The 22361-nt window shown below is 41.6% G+C and overlaps 1 protein-coding gene across 2 annotated transcripts in view; it reads left to right on the top strand.

The window, feature by feature from the left end:
- Positions 1-2920: 2920 nt before the first annotated feature.
- unc5da (unc-5 netrin receptor Da) overlaps positions 2921-22361 on the top strand; it is a 236046-nt gene continuing 216605 nt past the window's right edge. The window contains exon 1 of one of the 2 annotated variants that reach the window (XM_061060918.1): positions 2921-3405. In XM_061060918.1, coding sequence (XP_060916901.1) covers positions 3315-3405 — 91 coding nt within the window. In that variant the 5' untranslated portion in view covers positions 2921-3314. The remainder of the gene's footprint in view (positions 3406-22361) is intronic. The other variant, XM_061060917.1, reaches the window with a different exon arrangement.

Below are 22361 nucleotides of genomic sequence, written 5' to 3'. Positions count from 1 at the left end.
AAATAACTCTGTGAGTCATGACTGTCTACAATGGGTGTAACACCCGAGGCTCATTTCAGGTAAATTTACATGCAGTGTGAAGATACGAGCATAATAAAGATCACTAGCATTTGTCATGATTTGGTCTTATGTAGTTTGTGTTTTCAGTTTATGTTTCCTAGCTTAGTTTCTCGTGTTTTTATTTTGTATTTCCTATACCTGTGTGTCTTTGTCCTTGTTTGTATTCTTGGTAATGTTACATTCTTGAGTTCTGTGTGTCTTCTGTGTTTCATGATTTAGTTTGTAGTTGTCCTCAGTGTTTCTTGTCTTGTGTTTATTCCTGCCTCTGTGTGTTTCCCTCCGTGTTGATTGCCCTCATTGTCTTCACCTGTGTCGTTAGTCTCACCTGTGTTTGATTACCCCTGTGTCTATTTAGTCTCAGTGTTTCTTGTCTTGTGTTTATTCCTGCCTCTGTGTGTTTCCCTCCGTGTTGATTGCCCTCATTGTCTTCACCTGTGTCGTTAGTCTCACCTGTGTTTGATTACCCCTGTGTCTATTTAGTCTCAGTGTTTCTTGCCTTCTGTGTCAGTTGATTGTATGTCATTTGTCTGTGTTGTATGGTGTGTCCCATGTCCTATGTCCTATGTCCAGACCTTTGCGTACCTGTGTTTGACCTCTAGTTTTTGGCTTTTGAAGTAAGTTTTTGTTTATTAAATATATTTAGTTAATTCTGCCAGTGGGTCCAGTTCCTTGTTTTCCCCCTGAATGTGACAGCATTAGCATGCTAACACAACAATGCAGCGCAAGTTGTTTTGGTTTCATGCTGGTGCTCAAGGGCGACATCTGCTGGATCAAAAAAATCACATATAAAGACTTTAAAGATGTTATATAATGTTAAATCCACTTCACCATGTTTCTCTAACACTAATATCTATAATGTCTTAGGGACGATGTGCTAAATTTAAGAGGGTTGTTTTTATTCAGACTTTTTGCATTTTCATTGGGGATATAACCAGAGTGTGATGGATACTTTACGTAAAATTAAAGGGGACATATTATGAAAAATCCACTTCTTCAGTGTTTTTGAACATATATCTGGGTAACCTGAGTGTCTACTGACCCACAACATGTGAAATAAACCATCCAGTCCTTTGTTTGTGGTCTGCATAAGTCTTACAACACAGAGAAAAATGCTCTGTTTCAAATGTGCTCTCCTTGTGATGTCACAGTGGGATTCTGGCTACATTTAAAGAGACACACACACCAAAACGGAGCGTTCTGAGAGAGCTGGTTTATACAGGGTCACAAACCTCCTCTGGTGCTTGATTCATGTTATATTTTGACCACAGCACAGATGTTTCATTTAGACCACAGGGGGACTGTTTGAAAAGGTGGAGAAGAGGGGGGGAGAATATGTCCTCTTTAAGGATCTTTATCCATGCTCCACTGCTCGTAAAAAGCTGTCGTAGATATCTCAGTTTGAATCCAACTTAATCATTTAACAATCTGTAAGTCTTCTCGGACATTCACTGTAAATACTCAAATAATTATCACATTTTGTTTTTCTTTCTTCCTTCAGTGCTATATTTCCCAAAGGGCAAACTGTGAAGATGATCACTCCAATATTCTGAGATTATTTAAATCACTTGGAAAAACTGATATTTGGACAGAAGTAGACTAATTTAATGAGCAACTGGCTTCTTAATTGGCAATTGGACACCAGTCAATGGCCATATGCTCGTAGGTTGAAGATAGGCATTAATTAGTAAAGATGTCATTTTTCTGACAACGCCACGGGGCAAAGAGCTCCGAAGCGATGGTGTTGACTTTCAGTGACATGTTTGTTTCCGGGAAACAGGATGTAGATTTAAACTGAAATATCTGGTTAATAACAGACGCACACCAACACCTTTGAAAACTTCTCAACAGGTCCACAGAGTCTCTCTCTCTCTCTTTCTCTCTCTCTCACTGTCTCTCTTTCCCTCTCTCTTTTTTCTCTCTCCTTCTCTCTCTCTCTCTCCCGCTCTCTTTTTTTTCTCTCTCTCCCTCTCTCGGTCTCGCTCTCTCCCGCTCTCTTTTTTTTCTCTCTCTCTTACTCTATCTCTCTCATTGTCTCACTGTCTCTCTCTCTCTCTTACTCGCTCCCTCTCCCTCTCTCTCTCTCTCACTGTTTCTTGCTCTCTCTCTCTCTCTGTCTCTCTCTTTCTCTCTCTACCTCTCTCCTCTCTCTACCTCTCTCTCTTACTCGCTCTCTCTCTACCTCTCTCTTACTCTCTCTCTCTCTACCCCTCTCTCTCTTACTCTCTCTCCCTCTCTCTCTACCTCTCTCTCTCACACTGTCTCTCTCTCTCCAACTCTCTTTTTTCTCTCTCTCTCTCACTGTTTCTTGCTCTCTCTCTCTCTCTGTTACTCTCTCTCTCTTACTCTCTCTCTCCCTCTCTCTCTACCTCTCTCTCTCTCACTGTCTCTTGCTCTCTCTCTCTCTCTCACTGTCTCTCTCTCTCTCTCTCTTACTCTCTCTCTCTCCCTGTCTCTCTCTCTCTCTGTCTCTCTCTCTCACTCTCTCTCCCTCTCTCTCTCTCTCTCACTGTCTCTTGCTCTCTCTCTCACTCACTCTCTCTCTCACTGTCTCTCTCTCTCTGTCTCTCTGTCTCTCTCTCTCCCTCTCTCTCTCTCTACCTCTCTCTCTCACTGTCTCTTGCTCTCTCTCTCACTCACTCTCTCTCTAACTGTCTCTCTCTTACTCTCTCCCTCTCTCACTGTCTCTTGCTCTCTCTCTCTCTCACTGTCTCTCTCTCTTACTCTCTCTCTCTCTCTCACTGTCTCTCTCTCTCTCTCTCTTACTCTCTCTCTCTACCTCTCTCTCTCTCTCTGTCTCTCTCTCTCCCTCTCTCTCTCTCACTGTCTCTTGCTCTCTCGCTCTCACTCTCTCTCTCTCTCTCTCTCTCTCTCTCTCTCACTGTCTCTCTCTCTCTCTCTTACTCTCTCGCTCTACCTCTCTCTCTCTCCCTCTGAAAACCAGGAGGCTGGCCGGCTCGCGCGCGCTCCGCAAGCACTCCTCTCGCGCAGAAGAGTGCAGACCGTGGAAAGCTCCGCACACTCTTCCCTCCTCTTCCTTCCTCTTCTCCGCACTGCGATTCATTCAGCGCGCTGAAACAGCTTTCCTTACGGACACTAAACACCTGGACGGAGCACGAGCCTTCGTCGTGGGTGGGCGGGGGGGGGGCACGCGGACTTTGGGTTATTGAGGTGGAGAGCTCGAGCAGACGACAAATGCTCGAGACCCTCTTCCAGTGCCCCCAGACCCGACGGGGAGGGAGACACGCAGAGCACCGATGATGATGGGACAGTTTACGGGAGGATGCTACCTGAGCTTTGGCATCCTCGTGCTTCTCGGCTCGCGAGTCCCGGCTACGCTGGCACGAGGTAGGACCCCACTCTTTGATCAGCCGAATGTTTTTGAGTGGAAAAGGTGTGCGTGTGCTTCGACAGCCTGTGCTTGGATCAGTTGTTTTTACCTGCTTTCTGTTTTCTCCAAAGTGATAATTACCAACCAGCATTTGAATAATGACAAGTTTGTGCTTTAAAAGGTTAAAGATGTGCTTCTAATGTGCCGTGATTAAGTTTATCTATGATTCAAAATCGTGCTTGGCTCTCAGTTTTTGTTGATAAAGAGCTACACTTTTATTATAATGTGCTCCTTTGCCTGATTTATTTTTAGTGCTCTCTGTTCTAAGAGTCTAGTTCCCTTTTTAATTGCCGTTTAATTCAGCTTATTAGTAATTCAAAAGTAATTCAGCATGTAGCAGCCGCACTGGGGGATAATATGCTCTGCTGCACTTTACCACGTTTAAAAAAAGGTGCATATTATTCCACATTATGGTCTGCTGTAGAAGTATTGCTTGATTCTATATTCCCCCTCCCAATTGTTGTCTTTAATTTTTTTGCTGACATATGTGGACACTTACATTAACAGCATGACAAAATGGATCATTGAGACGTCGTCCTGTTGTGGGGGAATATCTGTAAAACCCGGTCTGGAAACCATCCCTGTGTGTCCTATTTTGCTCACTTACTTACTTACAGCCTGAGCTATTGTTTCACACTGAATGCAGTGCACTGTACTCTCAAGGTTGGTTATATGGAGATGATTGCTCCAGGGCTCCGCTCGCTTCTGCACATTTCTAATTGATTTTTTAGCTGCTTTGAAAGCTTGGGATGCTTTTTTTTTTTTTAATTTTAATTTCTCATACGTGTGCAGAAATGTTAAGTTGTAATAAAAAAGGCTGCAAGTGTGGTTATCCCACCAGTTATATATATATATATATATATTTATAATAAAAAAAACCCAGTGCTGCAAAAAAAGAAAAACATGTTTTTTATGAGTGGGGATGAAAACATTTGTGATTTTGTTTTTGTGTTGCAACTGTTTCAGATGTAAGCCTGAGAAAAGACAGGACATATTTATGCATGTGCTGGTCAGTGAGCGGATCATGGTGGATGGAAACTTTTTCTTTTTCCTCTGCTGATTCTGTTCTGACCTATTGACATCCATTCGGCTCACATGGCCGTGTAACAAAGATGCATTTGCAAGTCAATTAGTCGAGTAGCCCTAAGGTTTTCATTATTTTGCATATTAAGCATCGAAATTAGCTTCAACTTAGAACATTTGCATAGCATAAATATTATATCAGGAATATGTCGCCTACCTCCAGGGCAACTTTTTGCATGCAGAGATCAGGAGTTTTTTTTTATTTTTTTAATTTTTAAAGTTTGCCTCACAGGTGTTGCACGTAACCTTTTTTAGAAGTGGCTGCATATTGTACAATCCACACAGTGGCTCCATTTGTGTTGCATTGTATTTGAAAGCAGTGGCCGATGCTTGGCAACCGAAACACCGATGTTGGGAGAACATGAAAGTAAAAAATGGGTAAAAAATGTGCTGTGTGCAGAATGTAGTTCTGATCAAGCCGTGAAGGTATATACACGCTGCATCTGCCAGGTTTTTTTTTAAAGCAAGGGCCTGTGTTTGTGATGGCCCTCTGCCAGGCTGTAAAATAAATATTTATGTCGTGCAATGATATGGATGTCAACAGTCAAATACTTTATGCAGAAGTGAGGCGAGATGAAATGGAAATGGCACACTCCACAAAAAAACGGTTAAATAATGTAAAGTGTGCAGGCAAGGCCAAGTTATAGAGCATGGTTGAAATGAAAATTTGGTTCCCAACACACACACACACACACACACACACACAGACTCCCGACAGTTAATTTAACTTTCACTCAGAAACCGGGGTGTAATTCGGTCGACCAAGCTCGCTGCTTATGTCTCGCAGACCTTATCATTTACCTGCAAGCATACAAGTTAAGGCACACGAGAGGAGGAATGGTGTTAACCCTTTAAGGAGAAGCCCAGAGTCGGTGCCTGCAGGCTGATGAAATGTGACCACAGCGGTGTAATCATTGGGGCTGTATGTGCGCCAAAGCTTGGGTATGTTCAAATGCAAGTGAGGTGAGTCACATGTGACTGATAGGCTTCACAACCTCAAATTTCCAGTGAGAACCGCTCATTAGCTGTCAGCAAAAACGCCCGATAATCATGTTGTTCAAACTGGAGCAAGCATACTGTATGTGGAGTTGAGTGCAATAGAACAAAATAAGGAGCTTGAAGAAAACCATGAAGCTCGGCCGTATTGTTGAGTAGTCCTTGCAACCTCCAGTATTTTGGGTTTATTGGTTTGACCAGTTTTACTGATTTTTCTTTGCACAATGTCAGAAATTTTGAAAATGCATTTTGCAGTATCTTTAAGCATTGGATGTTCAGATTGCAAACACTCAACACAAAGGGAATGTTTGACTCTTTTGTATGAAAAATGGCTCAATGGATGGATGACGAATCAGCTCTAATGGTTTCAGCAATCAGTTTAAGTCAACTCCTCATGCTTCCATAAACACTTGCTTCACCAAATGTGTATTAATCCACAGCAGAAAGTAGTCCCCCCCCAAAAGAAATAGAGAAATGTTTGCCCAGCGCTTTAGTTAAAACATCTTTTTTCATGCCTCCAAGCCTTAATAGTTTGGCTGGAGGCGTTGTGTTTTAGGTTGTACATCCCTTTCTTGTTCACAGAATATCCAAGGAATGCCTTTGGGGAGTTTTCTTAGATTTGGTGCGAGCGTTTACTTGGACTCGAGGATAAACTGGTTCGAAATCTGCGGTTCGAGGTCAGGGTCCTTGTGATAACATGAAACATGTTTTCTGCACATCGCTCTTCAGTTCTTCTTAGATCATTATGAAAAAAATCCCAAGACAAGAAAAGAATGAAATGATCAGCATGTTTCCTGGGATCATCGTTGACATCCATGCTTTTCTTGAGAATGTGATATCTCAGGGTTTTTATGTGTAAAGTATTTCCCTTTTAAGGCATCTTTGCTGAAAGCTCCATTTTTTTAAACGCTCTACTGCCATGGCTACAAAGGTTGTCTTAATTATAACCAACCAATATGCTGCTTTACAATCTGCTCCAGCCAATGACAAACATAATCATCAGACCTTTGATTAAAATGAGGAACAACCTAATCAAAAAGGCACGTCAGGCTTTATTTCTCTTGCACATTTCAAACACAGAGGGAATAAAAGACCTCAAAGAGCGGCAGAGGAGGGATCCCTCTCCCAGGACACACAGACATGCAATAGATATTGTATCCCCACTGGAAATTATTCACTTGAATCATGCATGTCAATGTAGTGATAACCTCTGTTTCCCCATGAAACACACGTTATACCTCATTTTATTAATCTCTCTAAAAAAACATCATTTTATATGCTGATGAGTCCAAACAGATGTGGATGAAAACGGCCCTGCTGAGGTTTTGTTCTTCAAAATCGATGCTCTGAAGGATAAAACGATCGACCACTGGCTCTGTGTATTTGTCATGAAACTTAATGACAATGTAAATAATTCACATGTGGACAGAAATGTAGAGCCATGTCACCCTTGTCCTGTATGTAGATGGTAGTTAGTAATTAGACAGACTGTTTGATTAAAAGCATATATAAAGTCCTAATGGGGCGTTGTAAGGTTACAAGGCTGAGATCAATACATGAACTCAGTGCAGGGACAATGACATGACAGCACTGGTAAGTTATGTAAGAGGTCCCTCCACATGCTCAGCAGGAGAATAAACAGCCTCATAATACCACTGATTGAACTTTAAGGATTCTTCAGGAGGGTTTGGAAACACTGGATGATGTGATGAGACAACAAGATATCACAATACAGGACATTATCACATCGTTTAGTAATCAAACAATATTATCACAATACTTAAAGGTCCCATATTCTCCTCCTTTTTAACAAGTTTAAATAAGTGTCAGAGCTCCTCAAAACGTGTGTGAAGTTTCTTGTTCTAAATCCACTCTGATCCTGTATTTGATCATGCCTATGAACCCCTCTATTTCAGCCCTGCTCAGAACAGGCTGTTTCTGTGTCTGTACCTTTAAATATGTAAATTAGCTGTTTCTGACCACGCCCCCTCTCTGGAAGGGCTTTGGGTGTCTCGGGCTTTCTCGCGCCATGTCCTATTGTTTACGGTGAGAAGGCAGACTCAGAGGGCAGAACAAACACCTAGCTGTGGGAGTGTCACCCACCTGGGGGAGGGGCTACTGCCCTTTGTGATGTCATGAAGGGAAAATCTCCAAATGGCCTGTTTGAGCACACATTTTCTGAAAAGTGGAGCAGGTATAAGACGGAGAGGATGGACTTTTCTCATCATTGGGGGGTTTGTAGACAGACTAGAGACACATGAGACCTTTAAGTCACAGTATAATGTTCAAACAATATTTTAGTCATGATATAAATCCATATACATAAGATATGTTGGTAATACAATATCATGAATGTTTGACTTTATTTTGAACCAAAAATGAAAATAACATCATAAAAAAACAAATTACCCAGCAGCCATGCATGCCATGCATACTGTCTTGCTGGAGAACGTCCAAACAGTTCAGCATTATTGTGCGATTGTAAGATACTAGCACACCACCCGTTTTTCTACAAAATGAAGGAACATACATTTGCTTCTGATTCATTCAAATGTGAGCATTCCTGATGTCTGAGGTTTGGAGATGCAGCCCCCTTTGTAGAGCCTTCTGATGATAAAAAACAAAGACATCCAGGCTTGAGAATGGCTAAAGTGGAAAAAAACAAACAACTACAGCTAGAAATGGAGAACGAGAGAGCGAGAGAGAGAGAGAGAGAGAGGAGCAAAGGGCAATGGAGTCATCGCTGCCATGTTTTATTTATCCTCCAAAAATGACTGCCAGACTCTCTCTCAAGCTCCAGCTTTGATTCAACTGACATCTCACACGAGATGAATTCACGAGCACAGCTGGGCTGGTTTCCACAGCTGTTTCTATTCTGTCAGAGATCGCTATGGTCGTCATATTGCCCGGTTTCTCTCGTGCATTATTCAAAGAGAATCCATTTCTCCATCCAACTCGAAACGCACAACCATCTCGGTTCTCGTCCACATTCAGAGGGATCTAAGCGGGACAAACAATGGTGGGAAAAATATCTCCTAAAGAGGACATGATTGGGAATTTTGAGCAAAGGCAAAAAGCATTAAGTTTGAAAGTAAACATGCAGTAGCTCATTAAGCTGATAAAGTGTGATGAGAGTGTGCATTGGACAAAGCCACTGTTGTAATCAAATAGCTATTGTTTGTCGTCTTTGGGATATTGGGACTTTGGAATCTGGTCAATAGATAAGCTTTTGTACATGATATCCTCAGGAGAGGCCGGATTGATTGGAACAGAATCCCTTTGTTTGCTCCAATATAAAACAATGCTTTCATTATACATCTGGTGATGTAGCTTCATAATTTTTGCTCAATCCCATTGTGGTTTATGGATATAGATTAATGGAGGCTCTGTCTCTACTTTGCAATCTGGGCTGGTCTTTGTTGTTTGTAGTCTTTGCACGTAATTAGAAGCAGCCATTTTTTTTGGCACGTTATTGTTTTAGAGTCAGCAATTATTGGAGATATGAAGCTTTTTGGACCTGATCCAGAAGCTTTGAATTGTGAATATTCACTAATGTGTACATAAACGGCCCAAGCTGCCGTTTAAAACAATAATCTAAACACAGCAGCCATTGATGTTTTTATTTGTTTTTCCCCAGATACAAACTTATCTTCTCACCAAATTTCTGTATTGTTTTTCCATTTTGTATTTTTCTGGTCATTTGTCGAAGGTTGACTTTTTTCATCAGAGCTGACAAGTTTTTTGATCACAGAAATAAAAAGTCTCTCAAATTGAATGACTACCAACAAGACTGCCCGTAAAGAGGGAAAGATTTCTAAGGGCCCAGTCGCATGGGGGAGGCCCCAGGGAGGTTAGCAAAATAAACATGGTCCATCCTAATTTGAAGCAACAATGACCAAATCTTAATGTTACTCCTAAATACTCACCATGACATCTTAAAGCAACAAAACCCACATTTGATTTATTGTTGCTTCAGTACATTGTAGCCTGTTTCAAAATGTAAACCTGCTCGTCTTAAAATGATATGAGACTATTTGCACGTAAGCGGCCCAGTGAACTCAACACTTATGCCAGTTATGTTGTAATGAGTAAATGCCACTCCAAGACCTGCACAAAGTTAAGATGCCAGAATAGAAAGAAGAACAAGAAGAAAAGGAGGGAGCTGGTCTGGCCATTTGACCCCGACAAGAACTTGTTAACAAATTTATTTCACTCGGCTCCAAAAGGCTGAGGGAGTTAATGTTAGCCAGGAGGCTAACACTAACATTTTTCAACACTGGAGGTTACCACTTGGAAAAAAAACATCTGTAATGGAAAGAAAAACTACGGTGGCTACTACAGGCCTGGAGCACTTCCGTGAAGCGTTTGCAGCGTTTTGCTTTTGCAGTTGTATGTGTTTTTGACTTGTTGCATTGTTACAGAATTTACAGCTCTTTTTCTGTTCATAATGCATTTGTTTAGGCTTTGTGTAGCACGTTTTTTTCGTTTGCATATTTTGAATTGTTGCATTTGTTTTGGATTTCAGCATGCGTTTTGGAGTTTGCATCATATTTAATCATTTGAGGTTTTTTTTTTATGACTGTAGAAAACGTAATCCACTTTATGTCAACTTGCACAATATTCCACACTTGCTAGGTGCTTAATTTTTTATTTCTTGAATCAAATTCTGTGTTTTCCACATCTCAGAAATCATAACTTTCTATAAACATGACACCATACGAGTCATAATGACTTTGAAGAAACACAAATGTGCAGGAGATTCACAGAATAACACAGTAAAGATAAACAAGTCGTAACCTGAAAAGATATGCAGCACTGAATACATTTTCTGGCACTCTGAATGTAAAAGCTGTAACCCACCTCGTATGTAACGCTTCAGTTGTGATGGTCATGTTGGATCAGCTGTGGATGTTGCCTGTACGTATACACAGCAACATACGACACAGTGATTATACTTTGATCACCTTGCATCATTTATACATGTTGCATCATACATACTGGATGTGTGCATGCATGCATGCTCGCGCTGCAGAGTGCTGCTTCAGAGAGTGATGGTTTGTCAAATGTTTTAGCCTCCTGCACGTTTTTTTTTTTTGTTTGCCTCTCAGCCTTGAAGCTCTCTGTTCGCTTAAGAGCGAGCATTGCTGTCATGTGTTTTTCTAATAACACTGAAAGGGGAAGCCTTGAAGATAACTGCCCATCCACAAAGCACCATTCAATGCCTCACTGGCTTACTCAAGGGCAATCTCCACAAAAGGCAAAGATTCACACCTTCCACCGTCCTCTTCAATGCCAAACACTCGCGCCCCCCCACCCCCCCCCCCACCTCCACCTCCACCTTCTCCCATCCTCCTCCCTTTACCTGTCTCTCACAGCTCCCCCAGTTTGTACCTGTGGGTAGCACTTTTGTTTCCTCCAAAGTGCTTTTATTTCATAAACACCTTGTCCCTTCATCCTTTCTCGTTGTCCACTCCCCCCCCCCCCCTCGCTGTTCCCCTTTTTCGATGTAATTTACCTTCAGAGGATTGTTGCTGTGACAAATGTTTTGGTTCTGGTATCATTTCTCAACTCACCTGAGCTGACGGAGAAAGGAGAGCTGAGCGTGGAGAGGTGGAGAGGCAGAGCGAGGAGAGCGAGAGAGAGAGAGAGAGAGAGAGAGAGAGAGAGAGACAGATAGGAGGGTTACAGTGCAGAATACTTAAGTGTCTCATGTTATCAGTAACTGCCACGGCAGTTTGTCAGTAACAGTGAGCACCTGTCACTGCTCTCCCTGATGAATTAATTTCAAGAGTAATCAAAAGCAAATACATATTTAATGACTTTCTGGATTGAAGCTGGGGCCCAGTGTTTGTTTATGTGTTTGAGTAATGCTCCGGGAAAGAGAGTGTTTTCATGCGTCAGTTTTGATGTCAAGTGAAAAAAAAAAACACGGATGAAAGTAAATAAAAAAAACCCTGATGAAGACATCATCATGAGGGGGTTTTATTTATTTCTGCCTCACACAGATCACGTGACGGTACTGACGGGGAAACTTATTGGAAAAGCATCAGAAATGACAAATGAAAGAAATCCACAGAGGAGACTTTGTGATTCATTTGCTTGTTAGTGTTGCTTCACAACCACAACGGCCCTCGCACCGTAAACACCATGAAACACAAGCTGTCCTAGCTGAACGTGTATTTATCATTTGTCAACCGTCTTGGCTCTGACATCGTCCGTCTCCAAAGCAGGGATGTCCTTATTCTGTTTCTATTTTTTGAAATGTTCTTTTTATTAGGAAAAGCACAGTATAATTCACATTGCACATAACCTTCATTGCTTAACAGACTTCCTTGATCCTCTTACAGGTATTTGTCCATTGTTTGTCCCCCTTTCTGCCGGGACTTGGGAAAGACAGGTGCAGAAAGTCTGAGTGTCATCGTTCATTTACTGCAACATGTGAACCACAGAACCGGGGGAGCTGACCGTTTCTGAATCAAGCAAAAAGAAAAACAAGATCTAGAAGGAAGGTTTTCACAATTCACAAATAAAATCAGTTAAACTCCGATCTTACAGGTTTTACATACTCAGTCCCGTTATTCTGTTTTTTGATCAGTAATTGATCAAGATTTGCTTTCAGTTTGGATCTTTGAAATCAAACGCAGGATCAAACATTCTCTGACTTTTCTTGAGCCGTTTTCACATCTGAACTCCTGAAACTATCGAGATCCTTACAGGACGACTGCTCCGGAGATTCTCCTGATCTGTGCTGTTCACACATGAACCTCACAGCTGGAGACTGACCCTGTCAGTTAAACAACGTTATAATGAGAATATTTGCCTTTATATCAATGCGTAGTGTAGTCCAACAGAACGACAACATCCACAAAAGAGCGGAGAAGAACATCCCGGAGAACAGGAAATGTAATGCAGCAGGTTCATTAGTGCGCGGAGATCATAGCGGTCGTGTGAAGACATTCTATGCACCGTGCAGCAGCCACAGGATAGAAATGTCCATCCCCCCCTCCTGTTGGCTCGAGCTGAATTCCCCGGAGAATATCCTGCTGCGTTCTCACATCAGCTCGCTCGGACTTGCTGCAGACAAAAAAATACTCGGGGTCTGGCCGGAGAAACTCTGGGTGACGTCCAAGTGAAATACAGTTTAGTTCTGTTTAGTTTTTTTATTTAATTATTGTGTCATACATACATCCATATGCCCAGCCCGCAAACGTTCCCGGATCAGAGTGCACTAGGTAAGCTATATTCATTCTCAAGAAACATAAAGAGAAAACAAGAAGTCAAACTAATTCAACAGAATATCCTGTCTTCTTTTCCAAACAAAATCAGCAAAGTTTAAACACGTCAAAGTTAAACAGCCGTTCCACTTTCTGCACATCTGTCCGCCCTACAGTATTTGGCTGATTGCGTTCACACATGCAGCTCCTCCTGGAAATATCTGGAGTTTTTTTTTTTTAGGAGTTTTCTGCAAGTTTGAGAGCCGTATTATTCGTGCCAAAGACCAAACTACTTCCACATAGCGCTGCATGCGATTAGAAAAGGAAGTAACACTGGGTGTTGCTGTGATTGGTTTACATCTTTAATGTGCAAGCTGCTCCAAACATATCTCCCCCAGAGAGATTTAAAAAAAGTGGTTTGAATTGAGTTTAAATTGAACGTGCAACACGGCCTAAGACGAGTGAAACAAACACATTGTGAATGCACGGAGCTTTTTGGAAGTGGTTGTGGTATAAGACGAACTGTGATTCTTTGTAATGTCCAGCCTCTTTGTCTCTGTCTTTGTTTCTGTCTCATGAACACAGAAACGGTCGGTTATGGATTAGAGAAGCTTTTTTTCAAAGGTTTCTCCTCATTCCTCATATCTACGCCTCGGTTTCTGTATTCCAAGTGAAGTTCGCTCTCTCCCCTTTTCCTTCGGTATAAAAAAAAAAACTAATATGACACGAGGGGAGCTGCAGAAAAGAACTCTGCCCTGCTATATTTCACACAGCGCTGTCTCTTCCTCGATGGCCGTTTGGTGCTTTAGAGAGTGTCAGAGACGCGGGATGGAGCTTTAAGAGTCCCTCTCGGCACATAAAGCCGACACAGTACCTCTTTGTAGTCATGTGTGTCTGCGAGTTGTGAAACCAAACAAAGCCGTGTCATCATGAAATAAAACAGAGAGAGAGAGGGATTCCATCGGTCTTTGAAGATGTCTTCTGTGTTCCTCTGAAGAAACGCTCGGTCCTGCAGACAAAAGAAACGCGCCGTCAAGTGCTGAACTAAAAAAACAAAATGAAACTCTGAGTTTAAAGCCTGACATGGGGAAAGTGATGGCTTACATGTACTTTGTAGCATTCTCTGCAGACAGACTGAATTAAAGGCTGATGTTTTTTTTTTCTTTAATCCATACTGCATGAGTCCACGACAAAATAAATAATAAAAAAAAACAAACAAGCATCAGAAACATGAAACCAACTCTTTGCCTCGTAAACGGTCGGTCACAAATCCTTCGACTGAAGTGAGAGTCGTGTTGAAATCTGTAGAAATCACGAGACGTCCGACCTCATTTCCTGCTTCACTGTGTGATTAAAAACAAAACAAACAAAAAAAAGGGGGGGCAGGAGGGGGGCAGACAGCAGGGCCAGATTTATAAGAGACGTCAATCAAATATGAAATCAACAAAAGAGGAAAAGGTTCATGCTTAAAAAGAGGATTTTCTTTTGTCATTTCTGATTTTAATGCTAATTTAATACAATGAAACTGAAATTAAATGCAATTTTACTGGAGAATAAATCTACTAATATCGGCACATCTACAATAAAATTAGCCGATACCGATATATGCTTGATGTGCTACTATCGGCCAACTTATCGACCAGTCGATAAATCGGTCGGGCTCTACCTGTTTGAGTCGCCTTGGTATCAAAGCAGGTTTAGATATCATTTACTCGTATCATATGTTTAGTTTAGTTTAGTTTAATTGTTTATTTGAATCAGGGACAGTGTAGAAAAGAAAAAAAAAACATTAGTCTCAGATTAGAAGAGATGCTTTGTACCAGATTTAGCTAGCTAGCTAATTTCCATCTGTTGTCCCAATTGTAATTTTAAAATTCTGGCACAGTGACAAACCATATTCATTCCACCATGGTTGTTTTGGAAGCAGACGGAGGAGGTTTTTCCTTCAGAAAGTCAGTTTAGCATCACGACTTAAACGCAGAGAATAAACTGCATCATTCAGAGGTTGAAGAGGCTGAAAAAAAACCTGAAGACTGAGTCTCTCAAAATCAAAAAAATCAGGCTCATAATGGACTGACATTTTATTTACTGAATCACAAAATAGTTCCATATGATCAGTCTTGTACGCCCTATTGAAGACGTTTTCCACTTTGCGTTGGTAGTAATTGAGCCGTTTTTTTTTTTACCTGAGAGAATAGAGTAAGGACATTTTTAGTAGTTTATGATAGCACAACATACCTCTCGCAGAGCAGAAAGAATAAAAACCTCCATGAGATAAAGGGCACACCTGTGTTTGGAGGAGCGCTTTCAAAACCCCGCTGTGATTCACTGCACCTCTCCTCTCTCATCATTTACCTTCGCTGTCTTCTCCTTTTTCTGTTTTTATTTGGCAGCGAAAAGCAGGGGCGTACTTTTTAAAAAGGGCAGCGTCTTCAATCATCACAAGTTCACTTAACAGTCTGTGCAGCTCATCTCCCAGCTTGACTCCCCGTGTCGTGCCCTTTTGCAGGCCTCCTCCCTCCGCCTTCCTCCCGCTCAGACCTCGAACAGCGGAGACCAGCCAACACTGGTCAGCTGTCCTGAACCTCGCTCGGTCATCACTGTGTCAGCAGCAGCTCTTTTTTCTTCTTCTTCTTCTTCTTCTTCTTCTTCTTCTTCTTCTTCTTCTTCTTCTTCTTCTTCTTCTTCCTTCTGGCCTTTCTCAGCGGTGAAATGTCACTCTTCACAGAGAACAGCAGAGTTTCTCCTCTCTCTCTGTTTGTGATGCTCCAGCTCTGACCATTTAGCCGACCCAGGGTTTTAGAACAGCAAGGGTTTGTGTTTATTTCTTATGCAAATATCTGCAGCAGGGTTCATGGTCGAAAACCTCTGCAGACAACATCAGCTATATGTCGGTTTTAGTAGCAGGTGATTGGCTGCTAATTGGAAAAATTCACAGATTACACAATTTCATTTCAAACCTTTATTTAAGCCTCGAAAATCATTCAATGATGTCGAGATGCAGATCAAAAGAACAAACAAAAAGGGCACAAATAAAACAATAAAGACAGGTCAGGATGATTCTCATTACAAACAATTACACACTGTGGTGAAGTGGTTTGAGATCTTTGTCTTAATCTGCCCAAGAGAAACAAGAGTGTCAATCTTGAGACAGTGTTGTAAATTGTTTCACATTTTTGGAGCTAAAAAGCTAAAAGCAGATTTTCCAAATAATGAGCTTTCAGCTGGAGTTAAGTTAAACATTTTCTTTGTTTTTTAAGATTTATTTTGGGCCTTTATTGGAGAGATAGGACAGTGGATATAGTCTGGAAAGGAGCCACAGGTTGGATTTGAACCTGGGCTGCCCGCTTGGAGGACTACAGCCTCCGCACATGGGACGCACGCCCTAACCGATGTCCCACCAGCGCCCCAAATTAGACATTTTCTTTTTGCATTTTGCACCAGCATGACTCTGCAAAGGTTCTCAGGCGGCTACTTGCTTTGCCAAGTAACTTAAAAAATACATTAATGTAGCATGTGTGCTAATTTTAAATAAGCATTTAAGCCAAATTTAACTAAAGAAGAAATAAGCTAGGTCTCTAGGAGCTCAGGTGTGTGTAGATCAACAAAATCCAAACACAGGTAAGTTTAAATAATAATAATTGTATTTCACAATAAATACTTTAAATATAAAAAAAAACAATAGAGGCCTTCAAGTTCAGACAATCATCTTTTACCTTTCATAAAATCTCTTAGAGACAAACAGGTGACAGTGAAATGACTTTGCGTTCTCGTTCCTCTCGGTGTGTTTGTACCTGAGTCGCCTCCTTTGTCCATCAGTCACATTTGATGAATGTGAATATGACGCTGAAACTCAAGTGTGTTTGTGCTGCTGATTTACATTTAAATGAGAATGAATGACTCATTTTTTAAAGATGAAATGTTAAAAGAAATCTGCATGGAGCGTGTAGTTTTTGTTTCCTCGCTCCTCCGGGCCGTGTTGAATCCCCTCTCCTCTCGCTCGTATTGACACTTGTTTAATGATTTGAACAGTTTGAATTTTAAATGTTTATCCATACGTGAGGTTGTGTGTTGTCTTCTGCTTCTCTGGGCGCCGCTGCAAGGTTACGCATGTGTGGCTTTGATGAGGTTCCCCTTCAGCCAAGGACTCCCCTTTGTCATTAAGATAGATAACGTCTATTCGGAGCATCGATGTGGCTACATTCATTTAAAGACCACTTTTGTTTCACCTCACAGGACGGCACAATCAATAAGAAGCTTTGCCTATTTCTGCTTCATTTCATCTTCTCTGCTTCAGATCGGCTCGACCCCCCCCTCCCCACCCCCGAGCTCAGGACACTCCAGCGTCTTTACAGTCAGGTCTCCTTTGCACACGAGTCATACTGAATGTTTTGATTCAGCACTTCAAGAATCAATTATTAACAATATCTCTTAATGCAACGTAATCAAAACTGAGTCATTTAAACCTGCATCTGAGCAGCTCACTGGACGCCCCACTGTGAACAGAAAAACATTAAAAGCACATTAAACAGATCCTCCGTCACACTGAGTGATATGCTTCTGTATTTCAGTCAACTCAAGGAGTGTTTTTTATTTTTTTCGACAACATCGCTCAGAGATTGGGCGGGTGTCACGCTGGTGCACTATGGGTCCATATTTAGACTTCACTGCATGCTCTGACAAACTTGTAAACAGACTCGGAGAATGTTTGATGTGATGTTTCATAGCTTGGTTTTAAGTCGGAGCAGAGAGTGTGGATTTATTTCTTCCAACTTTCAGGATTTAGTCATTTAGGGTCTTAAGATGGGGCTCATATACGTTTGTATTGATATCATTATCAAGACGCCTTAAAGGTGCAACATGTCGAACTTTAATATCTCAGTTAATTCAAAATTGACTGAGCTGTTATATATTTATTTTTGTTGAGTTCATATATTACCTCAAATATTTCCAACAGTTATCAGAGCCAGAGAAATCCTTCATTTTATAGTTGTGACGTGTCTTGGCCGCCATGACACAACTTGTTTATCGTTGCCTTGGAAACACCAGATGTTACGTCCAAGGTCGCTGCATAAGGAAGCGGGAGCTGCTCCTGAAAGCTGCCGTTCTGTTGCTGTGATAAAAACGTCATGTAAATTATACTCGGATACATCAGCTCGTCTGTAAACATATTCACTCCCTCAGGTCGGTTCCGCCCGGTCGTCATGACTACGGTCAACGCAGAGAATATTTTCTTAGGGGATGAGGGGTGAGAGGGCAGAGAGAATCACTCCCATGATTCCCCGCCAGCCTCGCCAGTCATCTTTTGTTTGGTTTTTTGATTGAGAGCCCCCTGGTGGAGGAATTTACACACTGTGCCTTTAAGGATCCAATAGACTTTGAAGCCATTTTTGGGCTTTTTACAGTTGCAAAAGTTTTGTTTAAGTTATTTATATAAGTTATTTATATATGTAATTAAGCAGAGGAGGTTACAGCAATAGATGAACTGTCTAAATTACACAAATAAATTGGCAACGTTTCAGTGCGGAAACTTACTGCAATTAAGACGGTGTGCAGGGGTTTGCCTCCAACTTTTAGAACATACCCAACAAGGGGTTAATAGGACTTTTATTGTAGTTGCCATGGTATCAAAACATGGATCGATATCATTAGATATGATTTTTGTCTTGTATCTTGAAAACCCTGTATCATACATATGGATTATTTTATTTTTCCGATGCTCAAAATGTGTAACTGGAAAAACAGCGATCATTTTGTCACTCTTGTTGTGTCGTTGCGTTTGAACCTGCATCCTCTACCTGCCTGAATAAAGCGTCCCTTTGCATGTATTCAAACAACCTTTGTGCCGCCTGCCGTTGTTTGCCATAAATGAGTTTTGTAAGCGCGCCACTTCGCTGTCAAAAGTCAGCGCAGAAGACGGTGTGAAATGCTGCTTATTACAGGGCGAGATATATCTACAGTATTCTTGCTGGATGACTCCGGCAATTGTCAGCCTGTCGCGGTCTCAAACCGAGAGCGTACACATGTACTGACAAGATCCATATTCAAAGCACTGAATTGTGGAAGCGTCTGAAATTGAAATGTCAGGTTGAAATGGACATGCCTTGAATTAGAATGTGCGAGCACAAGAGAGACGAGGCATTGTGCGGCGGTATCGCCTGTTGACATTTTTTTTCTGTGCATTGTGTTTACAGACTGTGTCCAATTCCTTGATGCCAGATTTGGGAGAGAGGAGAAGTAGAGCATTTTTTCTGCAGCTTACTGTAGAGTCTCTCGTAATGAGACTGCAGCAGCAACAGCCTCATTCTCCCACTCCTAATCAGTTATCTTGTGATCTGTTAATGTCTAGGTATCTCTCGCCTCGTCCTGTGTGTGTGTGTGTGTGTGTGTGTGTTGCATAGCTGTAATCCAAAACAAGGCCCTGATAAAACGAGAGGATAAAACCCAATTACCCAGCAGGCAGTCCTGAGTCATCTCCCATTTGTTCCACCCATTTTCTCTCCTTGGTCTACTCCCCTTTATCTCAACTCGTATTGGTTTACTCAAAGACCACCCCAGCTGATTGTAATCTGTAGGTGAAATGAAATGAGATAAAAAAAAAAAAAAATGGTGAGGAAGAAACAAAAGTGATAGAGAGAGCAAATCGATGCCAAGCGGCTCCGCGCGGAGGGGATTTCTCCTTTCTCTTCCGTATAATCTTCCAGCGCGATTGTGAAAGTTTGTGCGCGCCCGAGCTTCAGAGGGGACCAATTAAGGAGCGGCGGGGGCAGGAGCCTGAACCGCTGGCTTTCCCTAATAGCCTGCAGGCTAGAGCAGGGGCCTCCTGATCCATAGTCAGTCGATAACGCGGGCCGGGCCCTCCCTACAGTCTCACCCCGACGAGTGCAAAAGAATCCAAACCAACTCGGCAAAAGGGAAAATAAAGGTCAGGGTGGAAAAAAAATGCCCTTTGCATGTGTGACCAGTGGATTTCTGCTAAGTGTTGGTTTGGAGAAAGAGGACGCCGCGGTACTTTGATCTCTTTAGGGTTCCCTAAACCTCGCTAGCCTGCACCAGGATTACCAATCAATCAATCAAACTTTATTTATACAGCACCTTTCAGACAAATTAAATTGCAGTTCAAAGTGCTTTACAAGAGTGCAGAAAAGTTATGGACAAAAAAGTAGTTTATAAAATCATTGAGAGACTAATTCACACTAATAAGTATTTAAAAATATATATATATAAAAATGAAAAAATAAAATACGACACATAAAAGCAACAAGATATTAAAATGAATACATAGGAGAAGATTATTTAAAATTGTAGTAGGATAAAAAAGACAAAACCATAATGTTAAGATTTGAATTCATATCAAAGCCAGACTGAATAAAGGAGTTGTAAAGACTGAGTTTAAAAATCTCAATATTCTCGGCTCCTCTCAGTCAGTGAAAATATTTAGTTAAATTTTATTAGGGCTTTCAGCGTAAAAACACATTTATGGTGATGGGATTACGGCATTAACTCGTAATATATTTAAATGAAAAATGAATCAAAACTCTGCGGCACACTGAAAATTATTTTACTGTATTTTTTTGTGAGTGGAAAACGTGTTTGGCCTGAAGCAACCTCAGGTTCACCCAGCACATTAATCACACTATGTTGGGCTGGGCGAACCTGAGGAAGCTACAGGCCAAAAGGCGTTGTTCGCTCAAAATGCAGAAAATGTATTTTCAGTTTACCACAGAGTTTTGATCCATTTTTCATGGTATGTTCCTGCAACCGAGAACTTATAGGCAGTTGGCAATTTACACAATATATTTACATTTTTAAGGCATTAATCGTGTGCTATTTTTGTCCCTTTGGGTGCACCGTAGGTAAGCTAAAGCAGTGTCTCCCGATAGTCGCAGTGATGGAAATAAACGACCATGTGCGCCTTTGAACGTCTCATTTCACTTTCAATTTAAAAAATAAATCCAGAACAGCTCAGCTGACAAGTCGAAAGAAATATCCACCATATGACATCAAACATTTCACTTTTTTGACTGTTTACTTTCAGGTTACATTATTAACTTTTCCTTTTTCCATTTCAAACATGTGATTAAAAATGTGATTAATCATGATAACATTTTTTATTTTTAATAAATCGTTTGACAGCCCTAAGTTTTCTGCTTTCCCTCAATACCAGACAGAAGAACGATCTTGTCTTACCCTGGATCTTCTCTGAAAATATATCGATACATCTTAAAATCTCGACATATCACCCGGCCCTGAGCCACATACGACTCTGTTGCAGATGATGGGGAGTTTCTTTGTTTTTACCAAAGTATGACATTAAAATGTTTGAGACGGTCGACGATGTCGTGGTTAATAATCCTCAATCCTGAACAACCTTTGTAAGTGTAAGACACACCACAGCAGGCTCATGACCTTTCCAAAAGATGAAAGAATTCTCCTTCTGTTTGAGCTTTAAGTACGCCGTCAATGAGTGTGTGTGTGTGTGTGTGTGTGTGTGTGTGTTCGTTTCTTCTTTGTTGGCTCCAGTCTGTTTAATGTCCTTGTTGTGTGCGGTGTTTGTTGTAGCTGCTCTCACGTACTGAGGGAGTACACGGCCGACATTCAGCTCCCTCTCCGCTGACCTACAAGCTGCATGATAACCTACGGGAGCTGCAGGTTTGTTTTTCAGGGCTAATGGAGAACGCTCCCAAGACACATGAGAAACCGATGATGTCATGACCCATGTGAAAAGGATTCTGTTCACCCTCCACCGTTTACCCCTCAGATAGGGGGAGAGGACATAATGTAATGTGACGGCTACACTTTAATCAATAGCTGTAGATATCGTTTACCAGGTTCTTCAAAAACACCGGACTTTGATTTACTGCTCTCAACGTTCACTCTTTAGGGTGACCACATTTTACATTTACTGTTAGGCGATGTAGCAACACACTCAACTCTCAAAGCAGTATGTATCAGGAAGCCTGAGTGAGGCTCAACGGCAGTCGCCATGCTGGAAATCCTGTCTCAATCTGACTTTCAGTCAACCTAAGGACAGGCTGAGAGCTGGAGCTGAGGCGGGTTTTAAACCTCCTGACATTAAATCAGTGTGGCGCTGACAGCAGCTCGACACTTCATCCAAATCTGGAAAGACGGTCCTCGATGCACGAGGATGCAAGGTTTTTTGCCTTCGGGGCGCTGGTGGCGCAGTGGTTAGGGCGCGCGCCCCATGCATGGAGGCTGTGGTCTCAAGCAGGCGGCCCAGGTTCAAGTCCAGCCTGTGGCTCCCTTTCCACATGTCATTCCCCATGCTGGTTTCATGCTCAAAGGGCGACATCTACTGCATCAAAAAGTCACACATTATATTTATATATGCTTTGTGATGTAGCTGTTTAGACGGAGCAGATAGTGGGAGAAAAATGATGAGGAAAATTATAACGTAAACGTCTTATGTCTCAAGAAATTTGAGGAGATTATCTCGGTCTTTGTGAGACACTAACCTTTTTTTCATCTATATTGCCTGTTAAGCATTTGGAAGCTCTGGTTTCATTTTGCTTGGAAGAGAAACACGGCTTTGACGTCTCCAGTACGCCCGGTTTCCCATTATTTCCACCTGTCTCTCTTCACCGTGACGGATATGAGCA

The sequence above is a fragment of the Labrus mixtus genome, chromosome 17 (genome assembly GCF_963584025.1).
Source record: "Labrus mixtus chromosome 17, fLabMix1.1, whole genome shotgun sequence".
Classification (NCBI taxonomy): Eukaryota; Metazoa; Chordata; class Actinopteri; order Labriformes; family Labridae; genus Labrus; species Labrus mixtus.
Note: the sequence above shows the minus strand (reverse complement) of the source record. Positions and strands in the feature narration are given on the sequence as shown.